Below are 20,888 nucleotides of genomic sequence, written 5' to 3'. Positions count from 1 at the left end.
GCAGCCTCCTGCCCCAGTACCCGGGTTTATGTGTTTTGTATACCTGTTTATCAAACACCGTCTGTGTTTACAGCACTTCAACAACGGCAGCGTTACCTTTTCTTGAGGAGATTGTGTGCTTAGTTTCCTCATCCCAAACATATCCCAGAGAATTGGTGGTGCTCTGATTTCAGTGTGCAGCATGGAGACAGGACTCATTCCTCTCCCAAGCACAAAATGTCCATAAAAACGTCCCCCTGTATCTCATGTGGTCACTTTTTGTCCAGGACAATTGTTAACAGTAACCAGCTTTGAATGCCTGAATGAGCCAAATTGGTATTTATGATCACTGTTCCCTTTCCTGTAATTTATTTTTGCTTTTCCAGGGAGGTGCTAGCACTAAATCTGTACCATTTTCTTGTGTGAGTCAAGAATCAAGATTCTTTTAGGAGCTAGTTCTGCTTTTATTTGGCCTCATAAATGATTTCTGGGAGCAAGAATAGCTCATATAAAACCATAACTGCAAACACTGATCTGGAATCAAGATTACCAGATCCTCTGAACACAGAATGCTTCACTCATTTCTGAAATCAAGATTTTTGTTGAAGGCTTCTTTCCTCGGCCGCTTTTCCATAAAATTCCATCCTGGGCCATATATCCGAGATACTCAAAAGAACTAGGATTTGAGATATATAAAATCCAGCTGGAATTTTTGGATGAAGACCACGGTCAACAGCCTCACGGCTCTGCCATCACGTAACCCCGGCAGCGACGGCAGCATTCATCTGCCGAGGGACCAGCCTTTCCTGGGGCCCAGCCCAGAGAATGATCTCCTCCGAGAACAAAAGGCCATTACAAACACCACCACCTTCTGCTCCCGGGGTTAGGCGTACTCTGACCCCCGTTAGCATAAACCAAGAGCAATCTGTCTGTGTAAATTTATGCCCCTTACACATAATGCATCATGTATATGCATAGCTATTACATTTCTATCTGCATGTGTGCACATGTACATGTATTTTTTTTTTTTTTTATTAATCCCAAACCCTCCTGAGCGGAGGGAGGGTTAAGAGGCTGCAGTTTTTCTACCGGTGCTGCCCCTGTGCAGCTCCACGTTGTGGGGGAGAAGCAGAGCCCAGCTGTCACTGCCATGGCAGCGTTCTGCCTGTGTACACGGCCCTTCTCTGGGGACAGGAGGGGAAAACAAACAGGCGACAGATGTGAGCCGCGTTGTTTAACGCTGTGCTGGGGGAGCCTGGCGCCGTGGGGATGTGATGTGCTGCCTGCCAGGGGCTGCCCGAGCACGAGGGGAGGCTCAGCAGCCACCCCCGATCAGAACTGCATCTCCCCGGTGCTGACAGGAGCTGTCCGTGGCATCACCCAGCTGTTCCTGCTCCCCCACAGCAATCCCCAGGAGCAGCAGGGCGGCATCACAGAATCACAGAACTGCTGTGAACAGAATGCACAGAATCACAGAACTGCTGTGAACAGAATTCACAGAACTGATGTGAACAGAATTCACAGAATCACAGAACCGATGTGAACAGAATTCACAGAATCACAGAACTTCAGGGCTGGGAGGGGATTCAGTCTGACCCCCCTGCAAAGGCAGGGTCACCTGGAGCAGGTGACACAGGAACACATCCAGGTGGCCTTGGAATGTCTCCAGAGAAGGAGAATCCCCGCCCTCCTTGGACACCTGTTCCAGTGCTCTGCCATCCTCAATGCACACAGTTCTTCCTCATGCTGAGGTAGAACTTCGTGTGTTGTAGCAGCTTTGACGCTGCAACACCCGTCTGCGGCTGCTGCCTTTGGACAGCCCAGTGCTCTGAGCGAGCAGGGCCCTGCGTGTGGCTCTGAGCCCGTGAGGGGAGCGCTCTGCGCGGCCAAGCCTCAACTCGGTGCAGAAATCGCTATTTTAAAATAACACCACCGGGTCACGGGCCGCGCCCCGGCACTGCGGGAGCTGCTCCGGGGGAGGAGGAGACCCGAGAGGAAGGGGAGCGGGGAGGAAGAGCCCCGGGATGAAGAGGCCCGGGCAGGTCGCGGGCAGAGCCCCGGGGCGCACCCGGCGGGACCGGAAATCCTCCGTGGCACTTCCGGCGCGGCCGCGCGCGCCCGCCCCTCCCTCCCGCCCGCCGCCGCCAAGATGGCGGCGCCCGTGTCGCTGCAGGTGGAGTTCGGGTGAGCGCGGGCGGCGGGGCCGGGCGGAGGGCAGGGCAGGGCCAGGCCGGGATGGGCCGCGATGGGCCGGCCCCTCGGTGAGGCGGCCGCGGCGGTGCGATGGGGCGGTTGCTGCCTGCGGCCTGGGGGCCGCTACGGGCGCGGCTAGGCCCGGGCGCAGCCGCTGTTACGGGGCTGCGGGCCGCGGTAACGGGAGCGGCCGCCGCCGGGGAACCGGGGAACCAGACATCGGCGGGAGGGACCGGACACGCCGGAGGGTGTCCGCAGAGTGTGGCCGGGGCCTCTGCCCGTCTGTCCCGGGGCCTCGCTCCCGTCTCTCTGTGAACGTCCTGTGCCAGGCCTTTCTTTTTCTTTCACCTCTTTCAATCCCTTTGAGTTGTTTTTGTTTTTGGTTTGTTTTTTTTTTGTTTTTTTTTTAATTTTAATTATTAAAATGATTTATGAAAACCTCCCCCTCGTTTCTCGGCTTTTTTTTTCTGAGCTGTCTGTGTGTGTTTGTGTGTGGACACGTGCCCTCACTGTGCTTTGTGCTGGAGCCCTGTCAGGTCTGTAAAGCTGCCAGGTTCTCACTCTGTAGCATTTCAGTTTCCAGGCCTTTGCTGCTGTAGGATCAGCATTGCTCATGCTCTGGCCCTGGGGTCTTAAAGCATTTGCAGTGGAAGCTGTGCATATTTGTGAAAATACTTGTGTTATTTCTTAAAGCCTCCTTTTAGCAGTAGCTAAAAGGCTGCTATTTATTCGCTTTTTCCCACCCTTTCACGAACACAGAAATGCCATAACCCTTTAAATACCCTTCTCCTTAAGAATCCTTGCCTCTATCTTTCCCGCTTCCAGCTGCAGCAACTCTCCTAATTTTCCCAGAAGAGTGAGATGCATTTTTGCTTCCCTTGGAAATGCATAAATGAGCTCTCTATGTAGGAACCACAGCTGAGTTCCCCACAGCTCTCCCCTTACAGAAGGACCTTATCTTGCAATCTACATTTCCCGCTGTAACAAAGCGTGACCTTGTTTTCCTTACATGAAAAAAATGTTTTTCATATCATTGTTATGACTTCTTCCCTCGCATGAATCTCGCCTCATGTTCATAATCACTGCTTCAATTTTGAGAGAACTATTTGTTGTGAGCTGGTGGAAGAACACCAACAGAGTGCTCTTTAGGAGAGTTGCTGCATATAAGTAACGCTGCTGAAGGCATAACAAGGGTTCTGTTGTGCTCTGCCATTGCAGAGCCAAGGAAACCCACTGTGGCATTTTTAGATATTGAATTTAAAGGAACTTAATAACATCTGGAAGTATCTTTGTTGATACTTAGGTGGGGATTGCTTGTTTTAAATATTTCTCTTTATTATGTTGGTTTCCAAGGGAGGGGAGGCACCAGTAAGTTCCCAGATAGTAACTTCATAGGAAAAATTTTCCAAAATAATTGGCATTTAGGTTGGAAGAATATTTTGCCACAATTTTATGCCCTTTAAAAATGTGTTGGTCATTTTTCTACCTCAGTTTAATATTAAGTGAACTGAGTTTTTTAAGAGTTCTCTATTGTTAAAGCTTTGGCCAGTATAGAGTTCAGTGTCAAAAGCTCACACTTCCTGCTGCTGTGTCCTGTAACTTAAAGTAGATTTTGTGTTTGTTATCTATGTCCCTACTCACATGGTAAAAGTTTTGTAATCTGAGTTTGGCCTCACAACATCATGGAAAATTATTGATATTGGTAAAACTCAAGATTTTCACAATTGTACTTTTTCCAGAACAGGAGTAGAGGCGAGGAGCTTGCTGAGGCTTCTGAGCTGTAGTTACAAAAATTAATTACTCTTTTGAAGAGCCTAAGGTTGGGCACCTGGACCCAGTTCAAATCCCATTGTTTTCCAGTGTGTTTGCAGCTCCTTTACCTGCCAGCCTCTGCATGTCCTGCTCACACCTGATCCCCTGTGCTTGCAGAGGCCATCACTTGTTATCTGAGGGTATCCCCTAATGAATTCAGAGTGTCAGAAGAGGGAGAACATCAGGAGGAAGATTGTGTATTTATTTATTTCTGTTTTACCCTGTCACCCTCACCACTTGCTTCTCCCAGTCAAGTCTCCCTCTCTGGGACACTTTGTTGTGAGCAGATCAAGAAGAATTGCCAGGACTCTCTGACTGCTCTGTAACTTTGTGTGAGTCATTTCCCTTCCTGTGTGTTCACACTTGGGAACTGGGGGAATATTTATTCCAGAAGGATGCTCAGTTTTGAGATTTCTGGCCAGCAGGAGTTGGGGATGAGCTGTGCTGGGTGGAGTGTGGTGGCTGTGGTGTTGTTGGAGTGGAAGCAGCTCTGCACAGGGGTTTGGGAGCACATGGAGATGGGAACCATCCTCCCATCCCACTGGGTGATGCCTGGCACCGTGGGGTTCTGGCTGCAGCAGAGCCTCCTCTCTGTGCTGGCAAAGGGAACTGGCAGCTTCCCCTGTGCACTTCTGGTTTGTGACAGGAAAAAAAAAGACAAAGGGAATCCTGTGCTAAATATAGTCTGTGTCATTTGTTTTCTCTGTTGTGGCATCCATGTAAATTGCCTCTTTTGTGCTGCTTTCTTTTGACAATAAAGCAAAATCTCAGTGGTTCATTGTTTTTATTTCAGAGGTGGTGCAGAGCTCTTATTCGATGGTGTCAAAAAGCATCAGGTGACTTTGCCCTGTCAACCAGAGCCTTGTGAGTATCAGAACCTGTTGGATAACTTCACAGAGGAACAACAAATGAAACAAAGCTGGTTTGTACAGCACTTAGAGTTGCCAGCAAGGATCAAAGTATTTTAGAAGCTCTTTCAGACATGCCGTGGATCAGGCAGCTTGGCAAACAGGGCTTGGTTCTCAAAGTCTGAGGTCTTTCCTGTCCTCTAAGCACTTGTGAATCAAGTCCTTCCTTAAGACTTTTGCCTCCCTCCTGCTGGATAGACAACAGCCTCTGGATGTTTCCATCAAGTCTACATTTGTCTTTCTTGGTACTTGAAACCACCAATAACATCCTCCCTCCTTTGCTTTTTCCTGCCTGTTCTGAGGTTTCCAAGAGGCACATATATATGTGTGTGTGTGTTTATGTGATGTATAGATATGTGCAGGGGTGTGTAGCAATGTAACATAAATGTTGTTTTTCTACTCATTTGACCTTTCAAGTAAATGTGATTATTTTAATAGGAACTCTGCAGTTGAAAACAGTAAACCTAATGCTCAAATAGGATGCTGGACATCCTGGCCATGGCCTTCACTGCAGTAAAAACCAGGACTTGAGTGTTCAAAGGATAAGCAGTCATAATTCCTGGTTTGCAATTTGGAATATCAATACTGAGCAGTGCTGCACTCACTCACTCACTTGTGTGCATACTTCAGTTGTAGTGTAGTTTTGCCACAGCTGTGTTCTGAATTTTTCTAGCTAGATAGCACTGCTTTATACTATTGGAGTGGGATTATAAACCAAAGTAACACAAATCCATGAGGGAATGTTAGCAACCAATATCTCAAAATGGCTGATACCATAATCTAGGTGCTGGGAACTTCCAGGCCTGAAATCTTTTTGCTGTGCCTGGAAGTAATTAGAGATTGTTAGAAGTGCTTTTGATGCTTGGACATAAGTATGTGTAATTCAGATATAATAGGAATACTGTAATATTGTGTTATCTTGTGGTTAAGGACAGGGACTGAGGCTCCAGAAACATGACCTGGTGCTGATTTGCTTTGTGAGTTTAGTCATGTTGCTTTACTTTCCCCTGTTGCTAATGATATTTTCATGTATCACAAGAGAATTCAGCATTAAATTCCAGCACTGCTGAAGCACTTAAGATCCTTAAATGAAAGGTAGCAAAGAAATACTAAAACACTCATTTAGCTGGTTTATAAACTTGGGGACTAGAGCATAGTTTTCTTCAGTGCTCTGCAAATTTAAAGTACCCAGTAGCACCCACTGTTTTGGTGGTGCTCAAAGCAGATGCTGAAGAAAAGGGGGATATTACAGGAGATGTTTATTCCTGCCAGGGGAGGGGATATTAATAATACCAAAGAGGGATTCCTGCAGCCCCATGGCTGTCAGCAGTGCAGTTCCATGTCACCTGATCCATTCCCACTTGAAGATCTTCTGCAGCCTTAGCAGGATCTGCATTTATCCTAAGGGATAAATCTCTCCCTGCAGGTCTGTCTCAGCCTCAGGGCTCAAACTCCTGATCTCCAGTGATTCATTCCAGATCCAGCAAACACATTATTGCTCCCAGCTTTTCCCTCTTGTTTTCCAGACACTGCTGTCCCTGTGCCAGGGGTGGCAGAAGTGGCAGTACCCCCTTGTCAGCTGCCCTGGTTTGCTGCTCTCTTGTGCCTTGGCTGTCAGGGAGGTTTCATTTTGGGGCTGGTGGTGGATTGCAGCATCTGAGGAGCATAAACTGAGCTGTGAGGCACACCCAGCCCAGGGATGGGGCAGGCAGAGGTGGCCTCAATGTCTGACAGTCAGGGATTACTGGAAACACCCCTGATGATACTTCCAGTGGTGAGAAATCAATGGAATCATACCAGAAATTATGAATAATTTTCTTGAAATTTTTATGTTGTTCCTAATGCTGTGTATTTCCCTTGTTCACACTAAGAAGTTTTAACTCTCCTATCTCTGGGTAAATAAAGATATGCATAGCCAGATCCCTGCTGCCCTCATGCAACCAGAATTGCAATGATTAGAGAAATAAAACAGCTCAGTTCTACTGGCACATCCTGTTGCTCACCTTACCCTGGATGTCCATCACTGAATTCTCCAGGGAAAGACCTGTAGTATGAACACTACTTGAAGACCTGCACTTCTAACCCCATTTTAAGTGATTTCATTAGCTGCCAAGTTTATTTTTGGCCATTTTGGCCTCTCTTACCTACTCTTCCTTTTTTCTAGGTTATTTTTGTCTTTGTCCTCCTTTTTGCAGAACAGTTGCTTCTCTCTGGGTTATGGGGCCCACCTATATTTTAATTGTTTAGGCAATTTTATATATATCCCAGAAGGAGAGGGAGGTGGAAAATTATATGAAGAAATACCTACAAATATTTACATGAATAAAACAAGCTGTGCTCCATAGTTGGCAGGGGCAGTCGGTGTTCTCTAAATGATAATATTGCTTGAGCAAACTCTTTATGTGGTCATGTCTTTTTTCTGATAACAGGCACTAGATGGAAAGTAGGTGGGTTCCAGATCCAGTTAACTTTTTCAAGAAGATTTGATTCTCTGTCCTTTTCTGATGCTTGGAGTTGGACTCCTGGAGGGATTGGGAAAGGCAGGAGGAAGGAAGCTGCAAATGGGACAAGAGCAAGCCACAAGGGAGACAGCCACATGGCAGGACCTATTTTTATTATTTGAGGGGCATTTTGTATCCTGATGTCAGTTCTTTAGCAGTTCCTTATTTCCAAACTGGAGCTGTCTCAGCCTGCATTTTGAAGTTGCTGCCAAAGTGGGATCTTAGAGAGGTGTGGTGTGTGTGCATAGGCAGCAGATTTACCTAAGCCACACTTTGTACAGGACCCTGTAATCTTGTAGAGCTGTTGCAGAAGGAAGACCTCGAGTTAAACAAGAATGTTGTCCCAAATTTCTGGCTATCCTGATGATTTCACTGATAATGCTGTTTGAGGATCTGAAGGCATTATGCCCTGTTGGCTTCTTCTGCATAAAAACAGTGTGTGTGGGAGAAAGCAGCTGGGGGAACAACGATATTTGTCACATGGAGAGAGGATTAAATTGGCAGGGAAATCAACTTTATTTTCAAGCATCTAAGAGGCTATTAGAGACAATGGAGCATAAAAGAGAGAAACCCTAGATTAAAAACTGAAAATGTATTTGGCAGCCTCCTCCTGAAACAAGCCACAGCAATTTAACCAAGTGCTTCAGTAATCAAATAGATCATTGTATGACAGCTCTGCAAGGGATGCTGGAGCTCCTTCCTCCATCTCACTGGGACTCACAGTGGTGGATTTGTCTTGGCCATGTGAGTTGCATGGATGCTGTTGGAAGGGTAGGGTTGTTTAACCCTTGTAGTTGTTTCAGGTTTAGCTCAGCTGCATCATCTGATGAAGAGTGTTTACAAAACCTCTCTGCTGTGCTGTTTTCTGGATGTTGTACCCAGAGGTTGGGGTTGTGTGTGAAGTCTCTGGCACTTGTGCTGCAGGTGGCTCAGCTGCAGTCACAGACCTTTGAATTCCAACTTCTCATGTGGCTTCTGTGGTGGAACTCATGATTTTGGAGCAGCAGCTTCACTGGTGCTCACTGGGACCTTCTGGGCTAATCAAGAATTCACATCTATTTTGGCACTTCGCAAGTCTGGAAGGTTAAATTATTAATCAGCTTGTTTTAGTAATTGTTTGTGGTTTCCCTTTACCAAAACTCTAGGGAAAAAAAGCCCACTGCCAATCAGATTTTTTTTTAAGAGGGAAAATTAAAATAATCTGCCAAATACTGCTTCTGTTGAATCCCTGTAGAGAAGAGCATGGTGTGCTCCTCGAGAGCTTTGCTTTCCAGGGGCCTCATTCTGCTCAGCATGGAGGACTGCTGGGGACTGGGGAGCATTCATCTTCTGGGAAAAGAGCCTGGGGATCCTGAGAGATCAGACCTCTGTTACAGGCAGGATGGCTTACAAAACAGAGCATGGCATGTGTTCAGCACTGACTGGGGTGCTGGACCAAAAGAACCTGTAAAATCCAGAGTAGCAGTTGGTGTTGGCTCTTGGTAAGTGCCTGGTGCTGGGTAGTACATCCTAGTTGAGTCATTAATATTCTGGCATGCTTTTATTGCTCTGTTTATTATCCCTAACATTTTAAAACTTACTCCAAAGAAAGAATAAAAATATATTTGCTAATGTAGAGGCTTATTAGAAGAACGGTAAAAAAACCCCCATAGATCTGTGGAACTTCATGCAGTCAAATCTTTTTAACCACAGTGTGTGGTACTTGCAGCTCTCAAAGGACTTGGGTTATTCCCCTGCTCGTGCATCCCACTCGTGCATCTCTCTTAGGCAGGGAATTACAGATTTGGGGGCAAGGGAAGGGGGCTCAGGGGTGATGCAGGGTGGGTGCTCAGCAGCCAGGGTGGGTGAGCAGTGTTTGCAGTGTCAGAGCTGTCCCGGGGGGTGCTCAGCAGCCACGGTGGGTGAGCAGTGTTTGCAGAGCTGTCCCATGGGATGGAGCATTCCCTCAGCTCCAGGTCCCTGTCCCATGGGATGGAGCATTCCCTCAGCTCCAGGTCCCTGTCCCAGCGAGGCTGTGGCTCCCTTTGGAGGGAACAGGGAAATAAACGCTGGTCCTCACAGTCCCATCACCCTCCTGGGAGGCCGTGGAGCCGCTTTACCGGATCAGCTCATCCCAACTCATTGTGGAAGGAGCTTCCCAGGCACTGGGAAACCAGCTCTTGTGTGTGACCAAATCCCTGGGATAACAAAGCCTGGCTCTTACACCCTCCTTCCCAGCCGCTGTATTGCAGTGCGGACACCTAGCAGGATAACCCCTGTGTCCCACCCCCCTCTCTGGCTCTTTTCTCGGTGGGATTTGCCGTGCTGACAGCGCTGTTCAGAGGGTGGCAGCGGAGCAGGGCTGGGGAGGAGGATCCGGGCCCTTTAAACCGCTTAGCATGCGGTTCACACGGCTCCGGGCCAGCTGTTCCTTTCTCCTCCTGCCCTCACTCGCAGGAGTTGTTTGCTGAGCTCAGAGCTCCTGTGCAAAATTGCTTTTCAAAAGAGCCACTTTCTGCTTAATTAAACAATGAGCCGCCGTCCCTCTGCACATCTGTAAAGCTCCCTCCGCAGCCCCTTTATCCCACAAACTGCTCCATTCTTACCTCCATTCACTTGTAAATCTTACCCCCCCCTCTCCTCCACCCTGATCATCTCACTGGCCCTTTCTTTTTCCCTTTCAAGTAAGACTGAGGAGCTTGGAGTATCTGTGGGGGTGGCTGGGTTGGGTGGACAGGAATCGGTTTAATGGTGCTTGGCCCTGAGTGAAAGCCTAATAATAGCAAAGCAGATCTGAGCCCAAAAGTGAGAGGCGATTTCTGTATTTAGACGAATAAAATCATGGCAGTTTCCTGAGCTGAGCTGAGACACTGACTCATCCAGCAGCCAGAGGGGACACGGCCACCAGCCAGGCTGGGAGGGGGGCAAGGATTTGACTTGAAGGCATTTTCTGATCCAGCTGGCAGTGCCAGGGAAAGCCCAGCCCAGGGGATTCCCTCGGCCAGGCTGGCTGTGTGCAGAGCAGTGCCAGCCTGCCAGGGAATCCCTCTGCACTCTGGCAGGAGCAGCACCTTCCTCCGTGCTTCAGGGCTGCACATCAGCTCTGTGTTGTCTCTTTAACAGCAATAAGGTTTTCATTTTCAGCCCTCAGTGCACACACCCAAAGCTCAGAAACCAGGAAAATAGGAGAGAGGGGAAATTTCAGTTTGCTGGGTTTTGGCAAAGCTTTACACTGGTGGTTAGTAATGCATTCTCTGAATTGTCTTGCTGAGAGCTTAAAAAAAAAAATTAACCAGTAACATTCAAGGTTAAACAGGATAAATGAATGGAAAAGTGATGAGGTGGGATATCTCCTTTATCATTGAGAAGGACAGATTATAGCCAGCATGATGCAATATCATCTAGTATAGATTGATAGGGAGGAATGAAGAAATGGGAGTTTAGTGCATTAGCAGAAGATTCCTGACTGCAAAAACTATTAGACCATGGCACAGTCTCCTTGGGGTTTGGTAGCAGGTCTGCAGCGCTGAGGCCTCTTAAAATCAGAGCAGACAAGGCTCAGGACAGTCTTTTTGTTGAGAATAATTCTGTGCTGGCAGAGGGATAAAATCACAGGCCCTGTTAAGGAGATGCTTTTTTTAATGTCTGCCATCCCCAGGCTGGTACTTGGCTGCTGGGGCAATCGTCTTTGAGCTCTCTCAGCTCCTTCCTTTGACAATTTTGAACGAGAGGCAAGACCCTGGGCCAGCACTAGTGATCTGTGATCCTAATTAAAAGAGACAGTTTGGTGCACTGGCATTTATTGGGGAGCCTGGAGGGACAATAGCGTTGGGTGTTACGGGATTAGATGCTCTGACTTTGGAAATGAGTAGGGATTAGGTTTACCCTGAGAATCAGCTCGAAGCTGCTTTTTTTGTCATGGGAGCTGATGGATCTGGAGGCTTGCTGCTGGCTAGCAGTGGGATTGGAGATCCCTTGAACTTGTATTTCCCTACCAGCAATCTGTGGGGAGTGGAAGATCCCAAGCAGCTCCTCTCCAGTTCATAAGCATTGTGATTAAAACCTCAGGGCTGAGAGTTGCTGGGTGATAGCTGGGATCTGAGTCCTCACTGCTGACAGGAAGGCTCTGAAAGACCTCTGTGATCCTTTCCCATTTTGTGGACACAAGAAAATTAAGAAGAGCATTGCTCTTCTAGATGAGAAGCAACAAAAAGACGTCTTAAAGCAATTAAAAATTACAGAAGGCAAGACCTTGGTGTTCATTTGTAGCAGACAAGAACAGATGACAGCAAAAATTGCAATTCTCTTATGCCTGTTACTCCCTAATTAGTTACCCCCTAATTTCTTCCCTAGTACTTAAATCACTGCCCATTCCAGTGTGTGGCAGGATTGGCTTGTGCACTTGTCAGAGAAAATGGATTTTACTCTTGCTGCAAAATTTGCCTGGCTGCTCACTCTGTGTAATACCAAATCCATTTGCCTGTGACTCCATTTATATCAGCCATTCCAGGTCTTCTTCTGCAGTTTATGGCACACCATGGACTGCTTCAGAGAGTGATTTACATATCAGATGGGAGGCTGGAGGAGTTGGAAGGATCCCTTAGATCTGGTTTTGAGCTCTTTTAGAGAGCAGATCCCTGGAGGGTCTGCTCAGATCCGAAAGCAAAGAGCAGCCCCGCACCTGGAAGAGCAGCAGGTATTGGGAGCTGGTTTGTCTGTTTTAAAACAAGCTGCTTAAGCAGGGAAAGGGACATACAAATTGTTTTTCCATACATTTCCATGCAGGCAGGGGGAATAATGGCAGAGGAGCGGCAGGGAAGGGGCTTTGTCATGGTTACAGGCCGGTGGCTGAGAATGTGGGTGGAGCAGCGCTCGTCCAGAGTTAGTGACCTCAGCAAATTGGAGCTCAGCCATGGTCAGTATGATGAATGATCTTATTCTGGGTCAAAGAAATGGTTCCCCACAGGGAGGTGTCCGCAGGGCGGCCCGGGAAAGCGCCGTGCTCCTGCAGCACTGACCCCTTAGTGACCAGTGCCACATATATCTTATTTACTGCAGACCAGCAGGGAATTTTCCATGGTTCAGCCTTTATAGGGATCCCCTATTTCCCTGAAATGATCTCCCAGTTCTGCAACCAAGGCAAGAAAATGGGTGTAATCACACCTTCTGGGTGCCCTTCGAGGCTCTGTGCAAGTTTGGATGTGGATTTTAAGACAAAGATGTCTGGTCCTTGTGTGTGAGTGTGAATCTGTGAGCAACCTGTGCAGCTCCCGGGGAGCCAAGGGCTGTCTGTGTGTCTGTGTCAAATGGTATCAGGGTTGCACAAAATCCCTCCATGTTTCTGCACCTTTGTCAGTTCATTGTGAGATCCTTCTAGTGCAAACACCCAGCTTGGTGTTTCACATTTGAAGCATCTGGTTTCTTTCTGCACACAGTGAGTACCCTCATTTCTGACCTGTCACTGATGGATCTGTCAGGTCCAGGAGGTTTTATTGAGCTAGGAAAGATCTATGGATTTCAGCCCAGCTTTTGAGGGTGCAGATGAACCCAGGCAGTGCTAAAATGGACTGTTAGAGAGGAAGCTGAGCAGATTCTTCATGGAGGAGCAGTTGGGGCAATGCAGGTGGTCAGGCCTTGGAGGATTCACAGGAGGGCAGAGCAGACTGTGCAGGTGTCTCTGCCACAACCAGGAGCGTTTGTGGTGCAGCTGGGCTGAACAGAGCCGAGGCTATTGGGGCTTGTGTGCTCTCACTGCAGTTCCTGCATCCTCTTGCGTGACAGGCAATGACTTTGTGTCACTCCCAGCACACATCTCGTTTTCCTGAGCTGTGTTTCGCTGGGTGATGGCTTTTCTGCATTCATTGTGGGCTTGAGCTCCCATCTGTGCACTTGAACTAAGCAGTTTTCTCAAACGATTGTCGGTTTTTCTTTTTTTTTTAATTAACTTTAGATTATTTTTTTTCCTAAGAATTTGGAGAGGGTTGATGTAGTGCTAGCACAAGCAGCAGAAGCTGTCTCTGTGTGGAAATAAGACAGGGATTTCCTACCATGTGCTTCAGTCCCTCCTTTGCAGTTGGAGAATATTTCCACTTCCTTGGCTGGTTCAGTCTTGCTTCTCCTCTGCTGCTGCTAATGGGGAGAACAGTTAATGAGAATTAAGAGTGCATTTTTTGATGTGATATTTGTTTGCTGTGAGAGAAATGGAGTAGGCTACCAAACAGATTTCAATACGACCATGCAGCAGTGATAAAAATACATCATTACTGGGGTGAGCTGGATTCGAGTTGGTGATGCTGGAGCAAAATGCTGTATTGTCTGAGCTCTCACCTGAACCTCCCTCTGGAGCCAAAATGCACGGTGGGTTTTGCAGCCAAATCCCAGCACCTGTAGTACAGCTGTGCTCCTGCCAAAGCAGATGCCTCTGTTCTGTGATGGGGGCCAGCTTCAAACCAACACGAGTGTGAAATCACAGCATTGTAATGATGGTTTAACTTCTCAGCAGATGTGGTGCCTGACCAGGCTGAGATTTTTTCCTTCTTTATATGGCATCTGTAGAGAACCTGCTGTTTGCATAGAAAATCCTTGGCCCAGGCAGCTGGAAACCTGTTAGACCTGTAGCATAGTATCAGAAAGAAAATGTCCTAGGAACACTACATGTGTCAGCTGTAAGAGATAAGCAGTTGTGCTGTAATTTACCTCTTATTATTTCCATCATGAGAACACAGAGTCCTGAGCTGTTGATCAGGACTGCTGTTTGAGGCACTGAGCTGCAAGATGGCTCCTCCACAGACCACTTGCAATGGAAGTAATCTTGTTCCTTTTCAATATCTTACTTGTGGGAGATTGTTTTGGTGTGGCTGTGGTCATCTGTCATCCTTTATAATTGATTTGTTCTAGTAATATTGGTGTGTAGCACATAGAGAAATGAAGGTGGGTGAAAAAATTCAGTGCTGATAAAGCAGATGAAAGTATTGTCTTTAAGTTGGCTGTGGAGAAAGGGTCTTAAATTTTGTACCTTTTGGAGTAGAGATGCATAGGGATGTGTGGGGTTTTTTCCTACTATTTAAATTCTTCAGTCTGTGTGTACGTGACTTCTGGGTAGGAGTAAATGAATGTTGGCTCAGGTGGGACTGAAAATAACATTTGTTATGGGAGGAGATGGCTGAGGGAGTCTTCCAGCTCAGCCTGGAATAAATCAGTCCCCTCGCCCCTCCGTCCAGGCTGCTTCTAGGTGGCTGCCTTTTATCCAGCCAGTGCAGCGTGTTTCTGTTTAAATGATCTCTCCTGAAAGGTCCCAGAGGAAAGGGCTGCTTATTCCATGCAAGGAGAATGGTGTATGGCACAGCTCATTGTTGTGTGCCCTGCTGCAAGTGCATAAATATGAAACAGCTCGCGGGCGATGCTGCGGTGGGGCTGGTGTCCCCTCCACACCCCCCTCCCTCTCCTGAAGGCTCCTCTCCATCTTCCTTCCTGTACAGCTTTCATTTCTTGGTGATGGAGAGCGGGAGCCATTTGGGTGTGAGATCCTGAGGGCTTGACTGCGGCAGTGTTTTTCAGGGGAAGGTGAATTAATGTGGTTAACTCTTGTTCTGATGGCTGACTGGCTGTGGTGCACGTGTGTGTATGTACATATATATATATTATATATATCTATATGTATGTAAATACACACACCTTCTTAGTGGTGCTCCCTGTCCCTAGTGCATGTTGCTAGGAAGGAGGCAGAAAATGGCCTATTTTGTTCTTTTAACTACAAATCATTACAAGGCAGTCGTGGGTTGGCCCCAGGCAGGTGATCCAGCTCACCAGGCAGTTTGGAGGCACAGAGCAGCTCCTCTTGCCCAGATCAGAGTGGTCCAGTGCTTGCAGCACCTGTTGTGCTCTGGGCAGCCCTGTGGTGAGATCAGGGTTTTGGGCCAGAGTGCTGCTTTGGAGGCAGCAATGCCCTGGGAAGGCAGGGGGAACAGAGGGAATCTCAGAGCATCCCCCTCCCCCTTTCCCCGGGAGAAGAGGCCCCCATCTGCTGCAGATGGACATCTCCCCATTGCCTGGTTGATGTGCACCTGTCTACACCAGGGCTCTTCATCCTGGGTGTGACAGAAGCAATGAGGGTGACTTTATTTGGAACAACCCCAGTTTGGCTCTGGGTAACATCCATGATCCCATAAATCCTGGGGCAAGGCCTGGGCAGAGTCAAGCCACTACAGATGCACTTATTATTGCTGGTCATGAAGCAAACACATGGGGAATAATACACAGAGTGAATTTAACTGAGAGAAGCACGTGTGGAAAGATACCTCATGACTACAGTGAGCTTACCTCACACAAGAAACCCATCCTGCCATCCCTGCTCCTCCTGGAGCAGGGCTGCAGCCCTCACTGCTGGATTTGTGCCTTCAGAAAGCTTCCTCGCTTCTTGAAAACAAACAAAACTCTTTTGGGGCTTTCAAAGGGCTGTTTAAAGGAGCCCCAGGAGAATAACTGATTGTGGATTCGGAATGATGAAGTGGTTTGTGGAACAGTGAAATATAGAGGCAAATGCAGGAGAACTCCACTTTGCAATTTGTCAGCTTCTCCAAACCCTGTAACGGATTGTTCCCCCCCTCTGTCTCTTCTCACCTCTCCAATAGGAAATTAACTGATGCTATCACTAAAGAAATTGTTTTTGCCTCACAAAGTAAAATTGATACTATAAAAACCCGCCAGCAGTGTCTCCTCCTCCTTTTACATGAAGACAAATCCTTCCTGTCACCTACTGAAATGGAAAGATAAAGGCTGAGCTTTAATAAAGAAGCTCTAAGCATAAAGTGTAGAAGCAGGGAGCAGGCACAGCATGGGGAACACTCCACAGCAGCAGGTGTGATGCTGAGGGATTCTCTAAGTGCCCAAAATGCAATGATGGGCCAGGCCCTCCTGTCTGTTTAATGTACGGCCATGGACAGGTTTGGGCCCCAGAGCTCCCAATGTCTCCAAGAGTTTGTGCTGGTTTTGGTGCAAAAGTGTCTGTGTTTGCTCCATTCGGGTTCTTGGGCTTGCTTGTTTGGACTTTTTAAATCTAATTAAATGCACAAAAGAATTAGACATGATTTGTTGGGTGTTAAGATAATGCACAGGATATGGGATGTGTCAGAGACCTGAACATCGGGAATCTGCTGACAGGTTGGTGCTTCAGCAGGAACTGCATTCATTCTTGGTGGGATCAGTTTTCTGTGGGAAACCTCTTCTGTCAAACCACAGGGACAGGACTGACTGTGAGTTTCTTTGCAGCTATCCCCATCCATCCTGCGTGTTCCTCATCTGCTCTTTTGTGGACAAACAATCACTTTGCTCTGGCATCACCGGGAGCCATCAGCTTGTTTGTAAACCCTGTCCTTCCTTCTTCCAGGGGATATCAGAAACCTGCTCAAGTGGATCAAACAGAATATGCTGAAAGAGCGGCCAGAGTTATTCTTGCAAGGGGAATCTGTGTAAGTACAACTGTTAGGAATCCTCCTTGTGTTTCTCTCTTGATCCCCACAGTTTGGGGGATTTTTCCTCTGGGGCAGATTTCCTATTGAGTAAGTCAATGACCATGAAAACACAGGATTTGCTTAAGTGATAGTGGGAGGTATCCCACCCACACCTTGCAAAGAGAGCATCTTTTGCAGCCCTCACCCCAAATCTTTAAACCTTAAACATGAAGCAGGGCCGTTTGTGTTTTCTCTTCATTGTCACTTGGAACAGAGCAGCACCTGTATCCTCAATTCCAGGAGTTTTAGCAGGTCTGTCTGTTCCCTGCTGACATCACTGGGACTGAAGCAGTCATTCTGAGAAATGCCAACAAATACTTCTTCTGGGAAATGTATTTTTATTATCAAAATCGGGCCAGTCTCGTGGAGAGGGGGCAGATAAAAAAAAAGGAAGGCAAGAGAAATGGAGCAGAGTGAGCTGTGCAAGCCATCCCTGACTGCGCGGTGGCGCTGGGGGTGTTTAACATTCGTCACGGATCTTTGGGAGCTGGAGCGTGTGCCAGGTCCCCTGGTAACAGGAGAGACAATTGCAGGACACTGAAGATCAAAGAGGGGGAATCCCTTTGCTCAGAACCAGGGGCTTGGAGTGGATCCCAGGTGTTCAGTGCCTCTGCTAGGGGCACTGGAATGGCTTTTGCTGCCTTCACACTGAGCTCTGTGCGCTCGCCCGGCGCGCGTGGGTTTTAATTACCTGGCTTTTGTGCGCGGTGCGGAAATGCAGTCATCCTGGAGCATCCTCACCACGGAGCCTTCTCATTCAAATGAGCTTTGGGATTGCTCCTGCGTCCCCTTTATTTGATCTACAAAGGGCACAGGCTGTACCTGTTTCCACCTCCATGCCAGGATCCCTTTTTTGGTGTTATAGGCAGTCGGCCTGTGATCTGTGCTGTGACATCCCTTGTTCTTAACTATTTGTGGAGCTTTTTAGCAGCCCTGTATCCTAATTATTTCTCTCTATTCTGCAGGAGGCCAGGAATTTTGGTGCTCATCAACGAGGCAGACTGGGAACTAATGGTCCGTACTCCTTCAGTTTGACTTTCTTTGTTGAAAATACTGCTCTCTCTTTTCTGTGGTTGCTCTCACAGCAGCTATTTCTGATTCTCGCCCCAAGCAAAGCATCTCATATTTGAGGGGGAAGGGGCAGGCTGGAATCTATCTCCTGTACAGTGGCTGTTCAAAAGCCTGGAGCCTCTCTCTAACCTGCTGAGTCTCATCAGCCAGGCAGGGTCTGAAGAGAGATCACCCTATTTTCCCTGGTCTCTGGCACTGGGTTTTGCACCTCTGGCTGCTGGCAGGTCCCCCCACATGTGGGGTGACAGTGTGGGGGGCACCTGGGATCTTCAGGCCCCACACAGAACCACCTTCCCTGAAGTCAGGTGGTGCCTGGCAGGTAAAGGCCACAGGGAGATTTCAACTCAAACAGGCACCTGGTAAATGTCTTCCCTTCTCAGCCCACTGTTGAGCTCAAACAAACATCCCCTTGCCACTTCCCTGCCTCAGGCAACCACCTGTTCTGTCAAAACCCTGGTCCAGAAAGGGATGTGGGGTGATGAGCATCAGCACTGTGGCTGATCTCTCACCTTCACTTCTGTTAGGATGAAAACATCAGTCTGTCCCCTTCTGCTCTCCCTAATACTCACCATCTTTTTATGAGCTGTTTTCTCTTTGCAGCTTGTATTTGGAAATGACATTTAAACAATTTTTCATTTTTTTTCTTGGCCTGCAGGGTGAGCTGGATTATAAACTCCAGGACCAGGATAATGTGCTTTTCATCTCAACACTGCACGGCGGGTGAACTCCTGAAAAAACAAGAGGATGTAAATCAAAATCCCTGGGAAAAAAAAACCAAACAAAAACCTTAACCCACCTAAACCTCTCTTGAACTGCCTGTGTCCAGTCTCTGCATCTCCCCACTGCGTTCACTTGTTCTAGACATCCAAATAAAGCCCCGCCAGCCTGCGGCCTTCTGTCCACCACAGCTTCCATCTTTTGGTCCTCATTTCACCTCTCCTGACTGCACCTCCAGGTACCCTAACGAGCAGAGAGCACCTCAGCATGTGGGACTTTGTTTTTCTCTGGCAGGAGGAAGAAGGGTGATGAACCCTGAGTAGGATAACATGTCTTAACGTGCAGTGAGGTGTTCTGGTGCTGGGAACCAGGATTCTTTTAACACAATGTTTAATGTTGGTGCAGTCTCTGCACCAACTATGGGAAGGGTGAGAAAGTGCAAGGAAACAAAAGGGGACTTGACTAGCTTTTCCATGGGGTAGCAAACATGGCAGCTCCAGAGCCCTCAGAAGTGACTTTCACCTTGTCATTATATTTATTTATGGGAAGCAGGAGAGAAATAGGCCTTTTGGGTTTGGTATTTCTGATCCCTCATGCTGCTTTCATACCAGAGCTGAGGCAGAGTGAAGTACTGGCCCATGAATGATGTCAATTTATAATGATTTGGTTGGAGGGGAAACAAACCCTCACCCGGCCTGAGACAGCACAGAGTGATCAGGGCAGCAAATGATCTTTCTGTCACCGTGACAGACAGAATTGATCAGGCTGCACTGCATTCTGTGCAGGTGGGAGCTGCAGTCTGGCTGGGGCTGGAGATGCACAGTTAAAGTGCCAAGAGCTGAGAAAGTCAGTGGCTTTTAACCCTTTGTGTCAGTGGGAGGGAGAAGGTTCTTGCTGCATGCTCTGAGGAATTCCTGTCTGGGGTTCTGCTAGGGCACGGCTGTTGTTGGCTTTCCAGAAGTTTCTTCAGAAAGACAGACTGGCCCCTGCGAGCCGGGAGGCTACAGCAGGAGCAGAGGGATGGGCTCAGAGAAGACAGCACTGGCACCAACAGGTCTGAAACATGCAGCATGAGCTGCCAGGAGTGCCTGACCAGGCCTGTGCTTTATCTCCCCCCTGCCCCGCTCACCTGTCCCGCACGGCTCCAGCACACGCGGGGTCCCCGCAGCAGCTCCTGCCTGAGCCACGGCTGTGGTGGAGCTCAGTGGGTGCCTCTAGAGCTGATCTGCACCAGGAATGCTCTGACAGCCCTGGGGAGCACCAGCCCTGCTCGGGCAGCCTGGCCCAGCACCGAGCACAGGGAGCCTTTCCCGCGCTGCACCTGACAGGAATTCCTCTGATGCACAGAGTGATTCCCTCAGCTGACTCCTCTCTGTCTGCCCCTCCACAACCTGCCTCAAAAAGCACCCACAGCCTACGATGCTTCTGCACCTGAGGAGCCCCAACTTCAACCCACTGCTGGTGCCAAACCGATACTCAGCCTTTTCCACATCCAGCCACAGCAACTTGAGTCCAGCTCACACCATTTGTAAGTGACACAGACAGGCCAAAGGCTCTTCTCTGCCCTGAGTTCCTGGCCCTTAGCTTAGCTGGGCCAGGACAGTGGAACAGGATTCCAGGAGGTGGTAGAAGCTGGCTGAAAAACAAGGAACCTGTGTGGTGTGCAGCTTGAAACGGACTGAAGCACAATGGGAAAAAGCAGGTTCATCTTCAGCACTGCTGCCTGCCCTTCCTCTACCCTGCCTCTGCCTTAGGCTGGGCTTGTCTCTTCTCATCCCCCCCAGCTGTTTGCTCAGATAAGATGGGTTCCTTCCCCAGGAGCTGTTATTCCCCTCGATAGTGCAGGTAGACCCAGGTGGCTTAGATCCCGCTGTAGTAAAAGCTGTCAATCACTGCTAAAAAAAGCTAGAAATGGGAAGATGAAGGAAGCCAGGGGGGATGGAGAAGAGGGGTACAGCAAAATCCTGTAACAACAAGAGCAACAAAAAGTTTCTGAAATAAAAGCCTTTTAAAACATTCTCCCCTCCAGCTTTGTCCTAGATAGGCTCTTGGTGAAATTCTGCTCGGATCTTGTAATGCTTCTCTCCTCCTCCTGGGTTTCCTTGGCAGCCCCGGCCGAGCCGTTTGGCTGGTGGATTCATAAAGCCTCTCTGTTAGCAGGAGCCTTCCTCCGGCCGCCGTTCCGCGGGGGCTGCTCCGCTCCGAGCGGCGATGAGAGC

General features: G+C 48.3%; 1 protein-coding gene and 1 long non-coding RNA gene across 2 annotated transcripts; one reads left to right on the top strand and one right to left on the bottom strand.

Moving 5' to 3' along the window:
* The first annotated feature begins 2,107 nt into the window (after positions 1-2,107).
* Positions 2,108-18,859, top strand: URM1 (ubiquitin related modifier 1). Its single transcript, XM_063175028.1, has 5 exons — positions 2,108-2,163; positions 4,778-4,848; positions 16,758-16,839; positions 17,847-17,895; positions 18,608-18,859. Exons 1-5 carry the CDS (start codon positions 2,129-2,131, stop codon positions 18,674-18,676), a joined length of 306 nt encoding a protein of 101 aa, XP_063031098.1. The 5' UTR covers positions 2,108-2,128; the 3' UTR covers positions 18,677-18,859.
* On the bottom strand, positions 17,200-18,661 carry LOC134428345 (uncharacterized). Its single transcript, XR_010030372.1, has 2 exons — positions 18,522-18,661; positions 17,200-17,681 (listed from the first exon to the last, which is right to left on the bottom strand). It is a non-coding gene; the product is annotated as an uncharacterized LOC134428345 (long non-coding RNA).
* Positions 18,860-20,888: the final 2,029 nt, after the last annotated feature.

This window comes from Melospiza melodia, chromosome 22 (genome assembly GCF_035770615.1).
Source record: "Melospiza melodia melodia isolate bMelMel2 chromosome 22, bMelMel2.pri, whole genome shotgun sequence".
Lineage (NCBI taxonomy): Eukaryota > Metazoa > Chordata > Aves > Passeriformes > Passerellidae > Melospiza > Melospiza melodia.
The sequence above is the reverse complement of the archived record's forward strand: the minus strand, read 5'-3'. Positions and strand labels throughout refer to the sequence as shown.

Coding starts and splice junctions, on each gene's coding strand:
- URM1 (XM_063175028.1), top strand. CDS start 2,129: ATGGCGGCGCCCGTGTCGCTGCAGGTGGAGTTCGG. Junction 16,840..17,846: donor TTCTTGCAAGGGGAATCTGT/GTAAGTACAACT, acceptor TCTATTCTGCAG/GAGGCCAGGAATTTTGGTGC. Junction 17,896..18,607: donor AGGCAGACTGGGAACTAATG/GTCCGTACTCCT, acceptor CTTGGCCTGCAG/GGTGAGCTGGATTATAAACT.